At 40.2% G+C, this 10,171-nt stretch overlaps 1 protein-coding gene across 3 annotated transcripts in view; it reads left to right on the top strand.

Annotated features, from left to right (window-relative positions):
* Positions 1 to 10,171, top strand: part of ndst3 (N-deacetylase/N-sulfotransferase (heparan glucosaminyl) 3) — a 48,001-nt gene that overhangs the window by 18,563 nt on the left and 19,267 nt on the right. For all 3 annotated transcript variants that reach the window (XM_024289551.2, XM_024289553.2, XM_036212738.1), the window contains 2 exons: positions 2,967 to 3,152; positions 9,969 to 10,097. In XM_024289551.2, the coding sequence (XP_024145319.1) occupies positions 2,967 to 3,152; positions 9,969 to 10,097 (315 nt within the window). The remainder of the gene's footprint in view (positions 1 to 2,966; positions 3,153 to 9,968; positions 10,098 to 10,171) is intronic.

Genomic DNA, 10,171 nt, shown 5'->3' with positions numbered 1-10,171 from the left:
AAAAAAAAAAAAAAAAAAAAGGTTTAAAATATTCAATTGTATTAAAAAGCTTTTTAAAGCAACAGTCGTATACTGAGGGATGTAAAACAGCAGAAGTCAGGTTTTAGGGCTGAACTCTCAGTTTCCACCAGCGAGTTACATGGGTAAAGCACATCAAAGATGTAGACATTGTTCCTGTTGGGTGAGGGATTATCCTCCAAAGAGGGGCTCATTATCTGGAATTAATGTACAGAAAAGTACTTTCATTTGTGATTCCTGACATTTGTGAAGGGCGTTATCGTTGTCGCTTGTCAGAAAGAACAAGTTGACACCATTAGTGTGGCTTTTAGGGTGCTTTTGCAAACCTGTCCCTTTGATATTCCATCTTAGGTTTTTTTACCCAAATTCTTACATAATGGGGGTTGTCACATAGTGGGAAAATTAGTTTCTTCTGCAGTTTGTTGTCTGAGTTTGTTGGTAATTTGCACAGTCCCCGCTCAAAGATAGCAGAGTTTTTCAGAAAGGAACTAAAAGCAGAGTTTTAATTCTTCATTTTACAGTTCAAGAACTACATCAAATATCAGAATCTCTTTTGGAGTCGAGTGGGTGCTGGAGTCAATCAAGCCACTGTCAGGTGAAGGTGGGGTACACTGGACAGGTTGCCAGTCTGTTGCACTCAAGCAAACTCATGTGCACACCTAGGGGCAAATTAGACACCAATTAACTATGAAGCATGTTTTTGTTTCGGAGAAAACCCATTCATGCATGAGAATCACCTCTAAACTCCACACAGAAAGGTCCCAGACGGGATTTAAACCTGGGACTCATCGTGAAGCGCCACCGTACAGCCCCATATCAAGAACTGGAAAACTATTTGGTACTCACATAACCAGAAGGGAGATGCTTGTCCAAGTAGCACACATTGTCTCTCAAGTTACATTCACACTGCCCTTTGCAAATGACCACTTCAGAAGAAAGGTCTATGTAAATGCGCATAAATTCTGTCACAAATGGGCAGACAGCTGGTTCCACTTGCAGCAGGTTTATTAGTTCAGACAGGAACAAAGCACAGCTAAAAATCCACAAAGCGTCAGACAGGGAGAAGTTAATCGCGAGCATGAGTGCATCAAAGAAGATATTAGAGTTGTCAGGGTCCAGGTGAGGGTCAGGGCAGGCAGCAGACAATCAGAGATAAAGCAGAGCCAGAAACAGAAGATCAGGTCTAAATAGAAATGCTCTGTAATGCAGGCAGGGTGGCACAAACAATACTTCGCCCTGAGTGAGGCTCTGTGTAGTGCTTAAGTGTCATGTGGTTGATTAGCATAGGAGACTCAGGTGAGTGGCATCCAGGAGCTGTGCGCTGGGGTTGCTGAGAGATGAAGTGTAGTCAGTACTCTGGAAACTGCTGACCAGAGGGGGAGACATAGCGCTGACTTTTGACAAATGCATGTTTCAGCCTTCCCTGTCCTTGTGTTCACGCTTAGCTGTGTGAGTTTCCACAACCGTTTCTGGGCTCTATAGGAAAGCGTGGCCACTGAATTTGCTCGTTGATACTTAAAATCAGTGGAACTTGGACCAGTCAGAGACTCGGATCTGATAATAACGGCGTCCCTTTGAATTTACAGAATTTGAAAATTGATCATGGAGGAGAAATTATGCAATCTGTGCCCGTATGGCAATATTTGACACCAAGTTTTTCATATGTCAGAATAGAGCCATGAAAGAAAAAGCCTGAAGTAAGATTTACAAGATTTAGACTGTTTTGATATTTCGCACCGCATCTCTTCCAGCTGTGGGCGGTGGACATACACTAGTAAACAGTAGCAAGAGAACAAGAAGTAGATGTCCCTCCCTGCTTGTCCAGTGTGAACACAGCGTACGTCCTAGAAGGTACATCACATGGCCGGTGTGAACATAGCTTTACAGTGCCTAAGGCAGGGGTTGCAAAAAACTATGGTCTGGGGGACAAATGAGGCCTGTTAAACAGTTTAATCCAGCCCACCAAACTGGAATAAACAATTATGACTACCTGTACTAATGCTTTACTTTCTGTGTAGTTTAGGGAGACACAAATAAATCGACCTTTGTTCAGGCGCAGAAAAAAATGTCAACATTTTCTGTTTTAAAGTAATTTTCAATGAAGATTAAGGCATGTTTTTATCAACACCCCTTTTTTACTTTCTTTAACAAGGTGAATTATAAAACCATGCCACAAGTCTGCTCCTGGTCCAGCCCTTCTGTCAAATTTCAGAACCCCTTAGTGGCCCACGAGTAAGAAAGTTTGCTCATCGCTGACCTAAGGTAGTTGGTAGTTTCTGGGTACTTCCACTCTGGGCAGGTTGATCTACTCTAGTGTTTGTTTGTTATCAACTGCTTTTTAAAGGCATTTGCATGATTTCAAGCGAGACGTCCAAACTTTTTCCATTCAAAAGCTTCACATGAGTTTCATAGGGCGTCAGTTGTACATTGGTGTGTGTAAATGATTCCTTTGACCCCTTTGGCCTAAAGTGTCGCACACATGAGGTGACATGAAAGAGGCCGGTTCTTGCTGCTGAAGGTGAGCCGGACTATAAAGTGTGATCACCAACCTCAGTAGAACACATGCGCACATGCTCAGTCCTCCATCCCCCTGACCATTGATGCTTAGCTTTGACAATGTGAGTAGGTGTGTGTTAGAGCAAAGGACAACACCATCAGTCTTGTCAGTGCACCCACAAAACATCTACCCTCAAGCTCTCTCTCTCTCACACACACACACACACATGCACACGTCTTCACAGGAACCTGTATTTTTTCTAATTTCTGACCCCCAAGGCCGGCACCATAACAAACACAACATGAAGCACGTGCTTTTACTGCAAGGTCAACTGTTGGGCTCCCTGTGTTTATGTGCTACAACGTCCTTTGTGTGTGAGCTGTAATTGGGCCATTATTTCTGTTTATTAATATAACCTTCATGTACTGACTGTGTGATACTTCCCATCCAGGAGCACAACATCCCAGTGGACATGGGTTACGCCGTGGCTCCTCACCACTCGGGCGTCTACCCGGTGCACATGCAGCTGTACGAGGCATGGAGGCGTGTGTGGAACATTCGGGTCACCAGCACTGAAGAATACCCCCACCTCAAACCTGCCCGATACCGCAAAGGCTTCATCCACAACAGTATAATGGTGAGTGCCGCACAACCATTGTGAAACTTAGGAATTTACATTTATTTATGAAAAGCTCCAGGGCTGCATCAGCTCCACACTAGGTAAATAAATTTGTCCATTCTCATGAGTCATATGCATCCATAAATGCTCTTTGATCAGCTGACGTATTTTTACAGCAACTCTACATATTTGGATTCTGGATACTCATAAATGATATAAATATATATATATAATTTCAATAAAAAATACTACCCAGAAACTCATTTAAAATGATAATATTTTTCTAAAGTTGTTGTCGTTTTTCTCTTTTCATCTCCTGTCAAAACCCAAATAGAGCGTTTGCTCCACAGCTGCTTCTTCTGAGTATCAGTTGTGTTCATTCATGTTTTATAATGTGCTGCCCCACAGCAGGCTAAGCACAGATGTGTTGTATGACAAAATGAGGTGAGTATAAGGAAAAACTGGGCAGAAGTCCAGAATCAAATGTAGCACTCAGACATTGATGCTACATACACACCAGGCATTTGTTTTGCGTTCAAGAACACGCTAAGCGGGCATTCTTCAATGCACTTTTAGCATACCGTGTTCACTCTGTACTGTCGTTATCCGATAGTAGAGTATGTACTTAGCACAAGATGTTTCAAGAGGTGCAAATCTTATGAGTCTTGCTTCTCTTTCCAATATATATCTCTATGACTTCTCCCTATCCCTCCAACTGGACATTTGTAGGGGTGGGGTGTCCAAAATTGTTAACCCGTAGGGACTTTTCTTTGCGTATCCCTCCGCCATGAGGGAGATACGCATTTCTTCACATGGGTGTTCTCAGAAGCACAGCCGTTTACACTTAGATGTAAGTAATTACTTTTTTGTTTTAGCATGACTTTTTAGTTATAAAACTGACTTTGTTGTGTAATTTCCGAGGACCAGCAGCTATGCAGTAACGTAGATGATAGGCGAATAATGATGATGTCATCCAGTGGAAGTGATGTCCAAATTTTAAGAAACAATGGCTTGTTAATTCAATTCAATTTGGTTTATATAGCCCAATATCACAAAACAATTGTCTCATTGGGCTTCTTACCGGTAATTGTATAAAACATGTCAGAATTTCCTCCCGACTCATTATGTTGTGCACTATATAGTGTGTTCACCATTTTCTAGTGGTGTCCGAATCTACAATTTCAAAATTGAGTGCCTTAGTTTTTATAAAAAACTAGTGGGAATTGATGCTCACTACATTAGTGAAATAGACCACAATGCATTGAGGTCGAACAATTTTTACAAAAAAACGTGTTTAAATCTAACCATCCACATTTTGATTATCAGAACACAGTGGAGTGATAAATACTCATCTTAAAATGTTCGTATTAATTAGATGTTTAATTTGAGAAATCAGTGATGGAATTTTTAAAAAAAGAAAGAAAAGCAGTGAGCATGGTGTCCGAATCCAGGGCACCAGATAGTCCCGCACTATATAGTTTTTTTAGTAGTTAGGGATTAGGGTAGGAATTCAAACATAGCCGCTTTTACCTTAACTCTCCTTTTGGAGAGTTAGATGTTGGGGTAGGGAAAAGCCGTAGGAAGAATTCAAATTCGGCCTTGGTATCATATGTTTCCATCTGGACACAAACCGCAATTATTAATTTGAATCAATTAATGAATGAATGACTTGACTACCTAGACATCTTTACTAAATCCAACTTCGTGTTTTGTCAAAGTTCAACTGCTTTTAGTTTTGTTTAACAGTTACTCGTTTTCTACGTAGAACCTAAAAACAGATTTAAAAACTTGCACAGCAACATGTGAACGCAAGAGTTTCAACATGGAAACTCTTGTTTACATAGACTCTTCATTAGAAGAGGCAGCGTTTGTGTTTCTGAGGTCGGTATGAATGTAGCATTAGACTTGAAATTAGAATGATTAACAATGAATTTGTACAGCCTCTATACTCAAGTAAGGTATGTCTTTGGAGCTTTTATTGCTGCAGACATCTTTCATATTGCAGTGAAAAGTTAAATAAGTCATGGCTGGATTGTAAATTGTGTGTTGATTGTTTCTTTGGATCCACAACAGAAAATCAATGATGCTATGGGTGGTGTGTAACCTCCCCGTGTGTTCTTATGGGTGTGGGATATTTGACCTTCTCTCACCGCGGTGCATTCAGCTCATTTAATTCAATATTTAATCCCTTCCCAGTGCAGCCACGGCGGCAAAGTTTTCCGGGTTTGTGTGTCTGTCAGTGTACTTCATTTACACTGCGGAATGAATGCGGGGCTAAACACAAAAGCGGTGACGATATTTCTGTGCTTTTGCGTCGGTACAGATAATCACCCATCACGGTTTGAGACAGGGGTAGAACACAACTTTTGTCAGCCATTTCGCACAAGCAAATGTCATCAACTCTTCTCCGGTCTCTCCGCCTCCTCCTCCTCACCATTCACTTGCCAGTCAGGCTCTTCCTCAGCATGGGCGACGGTTTCTTTCCTGACAAAAGAGCCAATCACATCTGACACTAAAATTATCAGTGCATGTTTTTTCTGCCATATTTGGTTTTCCAGAAAATAATGTGAAGAGACAGCTGTATCAATTTTCTAATCAGTCCTGGAAGTCTGCCTTTTATTCCTTTTTGTCGTGCCGCTGCGTCATAAAAGCCAACCGATCAATCGCACATCCTCTGTGCACAAAGGCAGACTCACTTTTTGACAGGCTGTAATGTGTCATTATACTTTATTCATTGTACTGTATTCAGAGCTTTTCTGTGAATTTATATAGTCAATAAAATAACAAGTTAGTAACTTAGACAGAAATGGAAATACAAATGTTTTAACTTTAAAAGGAGAAAATAAAGCAAAATTTCTCAAATAAAGCACCTTATCCTAAGATTTTATTGTTCTTTTTCACATTTTTGTCCACTTGTGAGGAGATTTTCAGAGAAATAGAGGCATATACAAATCATATTATATGAGATGAGCTTCCCTGGCTTCTTTGCTTTGCATGAAAATGAAGAGACTTCATAGTAAGTTGCTGATTGTGCTGCATTGAGCCAGTCTGCAGGCTGTGGGAAACACCCTGCTCTGCAGGCTAAATACTGTCTAGACAGGCTGGCCTGCTTAGCTGAAAGCTACATGTTCAGGAAAATGCTATGAAAAATGCCTGTAATGAAAATCCCGTCTGGAAAGCTTCCCCAGACCTGAGGTGTGTGAAGCAAAATTACGTGCCTCTAGTGCTCTCGTAGGTTTTCCTGTACTTTGGTGCGATGAACTCTCTTCCACTCAGCAGAACAACTCTGCAAGCCATGAAAACAGAAAATGTTGACAGGACAGCAGGTTGGACTTTATTTTACCTGCAGTTTTTAGGGCAATGATGAAAAATCACTGTAGTTATGATAGACATTGAATAAAAATGCATTTGTGCAGGATGTAATCATAAAGATTTTTGGACACTCTTGTTTCACACAAAATCTTTGAAGAGACAGAGCTAAATATGAACAAAATCCACCCCAAATGAGTCGAATTAGTTGTGGATCATACTAAACAAGGATCTTGGTCCAAACTTTGAATGCCATTTCCTATTTGTGTGAAAATGCATGCATATACTGTATCCATGGTGTCATTTCACTTTCCCTCATTCTGAAAAATGATCCTGCTTTATGACCCAGAGTAATGTTACGTTGGGACCATATCAATCACACATTTCCTTTTCTTTTTTTTCTACTTTTGGCATGCTTCATGTCCACTTTTATCCTCCAATCTTTCTCTCCTGCTGCGTGCTCCGTCTTCGTTTGCACAGAGGAGGACAGGAAGTTGTCTTAAGATGGTAAAATTGGTGTTTGTGTGTCTCTGTCAGCAGATTGAGAGCGACCCACTGGGCCCACAGTATCAGAACAAATCAGACTGAGATATGGGTTTGTGCCATGCGAGTGTGTGTGTGCGCTGCACGTACATACTTGTGTGTGTGCGTGTGTATTTCTTTTTAAAATGCACTATATCAGTTTGAGCTATAGCTCTGTGGATAATTGGTTTGGTGAAATAGTGCTGAGTGTCTGTGGCTATGGTGGCCTTCTCTCACACTCCCTTCTGTGTGGGTGTTGGTGGTGTGTGTGTGTGTGAATGAGTCTGCAATGTTTTATAGATAAACCAATATCTGCGCTTCTAGCTTTTACTCTCTATTTCACACTGTGAGGTGCTCCACTAGGAATTCACTATAAAGATGTTATTCTTCCTTACTGCTTTTCCTTTCTTCTCTATTCTCTTCTTTCCATTAAATTACATTACGTGCTTTTTGCAATAGTCAGAAAATTCTATTTTTTTTTTAAATAAGTTTGCTTTAAAACGCAGCTTTACATTTTTAAATAACTGGAAAACTAATTACTCCTATTTTGGACATAAACCCAACTGACTACTGGAATTTATGGTGCGACAGTTGATAAACCAAGAGGCAGAGTATGCAACCAGTGGTTTTATCTGTTTTCTTTTTTTTTGTTTGTTTTGTAGCTGTTTTAAACTAATCACCTCCAAGACTGGATTCAAAGTGATAAGCTCCACCCCCTTTGGTAAACAGCATGTAACCACATGCATCAAACAGGTGTATGTGAGGGGAGGGCACTGCAGCAGAAGAGAAGATAATCTTCTGCACAAATAAAAGGCTTACATTGGTGCAGGTGTTTAATATTGGGCTTTAATTGTGGCGGGTAATTAGTCAAAGTAATATCACCATCAGGAACAAAACCAATCTTTTTTTTTTTATTATTATAGGTGCCCACTCTCTATGGATCTAGTTCATCTTTGTCATTTTTGGTGTTGCGTGTCATGTCACACTTCCTGTCACCAGCTAATCAGAAAGTACATCTAGCTTATTTTGAGACACATCATCTGTCATTTTCTTAGCAGCCTAAACAGCTGGTCAGCGATTTGACAGAAAACATGGGTTAAAATTAGGTACGCTTTTTTACACGATGCTTAAAAAATAGATTTAAACCTTGATAGAAACATGAAAAAATGTTACATCTCCTCCCTTTGAAAAGGTGCCTTTGCCATCTCAGCAATGACTGAAGAGCGCTCAAAGGCTGCCTCAGTGAAGGCAGATGGACGTCTTGGCTGAGATTACAAGGCATGGCCAACATTCAGGACGGAGCAGACGAGCCTTCTCTGCTTCCACAGCTTCCTTTGTTAGTTAGCATTCCAAGATGACTTGTATCAATTTGTTCCCATGAAAGCCGGATGTGACCTGTGAGAGCTGTGGAGACACGTGACCAAAGTTTGAACGAGAAAACTGTTTTCATAAAGCTTTATTGATGCTGTATTTTATTTCAAAGTACTTGTCAAATAGATTAAAGTCTAACAATTTGGAAGGTATTTGAAAATATAGAAAAAAGAAAGAAACAACAGCAAAATAAAACAAATTCATGATTTATTTAAGATTTTTTATGTCAAATATGTCCTGCCCCGCCCAATATTTGCTTGGTAAGCTCTGGTTCGATGGATGGATGCATGCAGTGGAGAAGTTAGAGCATTTTTTATAGGGGCGGGAAGGGGACAGGAGACTTTAGAAGGGTGGCAAATGAGAAGAACAGAGTGGAAGTCCATTCCAAATGAAAGGATCCAAAATATGTTTTTCAAACAGTTTATTTTATTTTTGTCAATAATTAAAGCAGCAGTTCTTTTAGTTGAGGTCCTATTACTAATACTGAATTAAGCTTATATTGATGCATTTCTAAATCTTTCTCAATAATGATGCTAATATTGATGCAAAAATTGGGGAGGGAACATGGGTGGGAAAGCTTTCTGCTGCCCCCCTGCTGCTCCACCGCTGGATGGGACTTTTGTAAAACAGCTTTTATAACAATATTTCGATTTTACAAAGATTATTTTGTACCTAAAAACAAGAGATTTACAGTGGGTATGCTGTTTTTTTTATTTTTTATTTTTGTCTAATCTGTTTTCGAAAGGCTAAGGACCAATTTTCCTTTTTTTATTTTTAGATCACATAAATGTTAATGTATTATTATAGGGAAAGCCCATGTAATGGCATTTAATAATGACATTTTCTGCTTAAGTGACAGCAGGTCAGCCTGCTTTAAATCCAGATGGTGAACTCGGACCTCTGAAATGTAAAAGAGACGTCACCGCTTGCACCTCGGCCATATGGTGTATAACGCGACCAGAATATCCCCAACCGTTATAGTAAGGTGGACTGAAAATCTTAACTAGAGCGGTATCTCTTTTTTTATCCATTATCTGATGTTGTAGTTACTTTTGTGAGTTATCTTTATACTCTCCAGTTTGCGCTTCAAGTGAACAGCAATCTCACGTCCTCACTCAACCATCTGTTGTAGTTTAATCTCAAATTCTTGCATCGCGGGGCTTTTCTTATGACACTTAAGGGGGGGAACTCTGGTGATTTAACATAAGAAAGTGTTTTTACAGGTCTTGTGGAGTACTGATGCATACGTGGAAAGCAATATAAGCATTAAGCTTCTGTGTTTCCTGTGGGAGTAATATGGGTTTCCATAAAACTGACTGATTTCATCTGGAGACGTTAAGCTTGAAAACTGAAATATTGCAGTGGGTACTTTATATAAAAAAAAAAGTCAAAAGTACTTTTCCATTTTCCATGACTACGTCTCCTAATGATACTTCTACACTGTGTATGGTTGACTGCATGGTGGAAAATGTGTTGGATTCATAAACTGGCATTGATTTTAAACCTCTTCCGTGGTATCCAGCACAGGTCTGCTATGTTGGCACCTTCCCAGCATGCTTTGCTTGGCTGAACTTCTTGTTTATTCGAACAAATTAACAGCCCTTTTCTCTCGCTGCTTGTTTGTGTCTGTAGGTGCTGCCTCGTCAGACGTGTGGCCTGTTTACTCACACCATCTACTATAAGGAGTACCCCGGTGGACCAAAAGAACTGGACAAAAGCATCCATGGGGGAGAGCTGTTTCTCACTGTGCTACTTAACCCAGTGAGTCACAGAGCTGTGAGAAACCACTTGCATGAGCTAACTGATAAAAGGAGTGAGGAAGATGCACATTTTTT

Source organism: Oryzias melastigma, linkage group LG1 (assembly GCF_002922805.2).
Source record: "Oryzias melastigma strain HK-1 linkage group LG1, ASM292280v2, whole genome shotgun sequence".
Classification (NCBI taxonomy): domain Eukaryota; kingdom Metazoa; phylum Chordata; class Actinopteri; order Beloniformes; family Adrianichthyidae; genus Oryzias; species Oryzias melastigma.
Note: the sequence above shows the minus strand (reverse complement) of the source record. Positions and strands in the feature narration are given on the sequence as shown.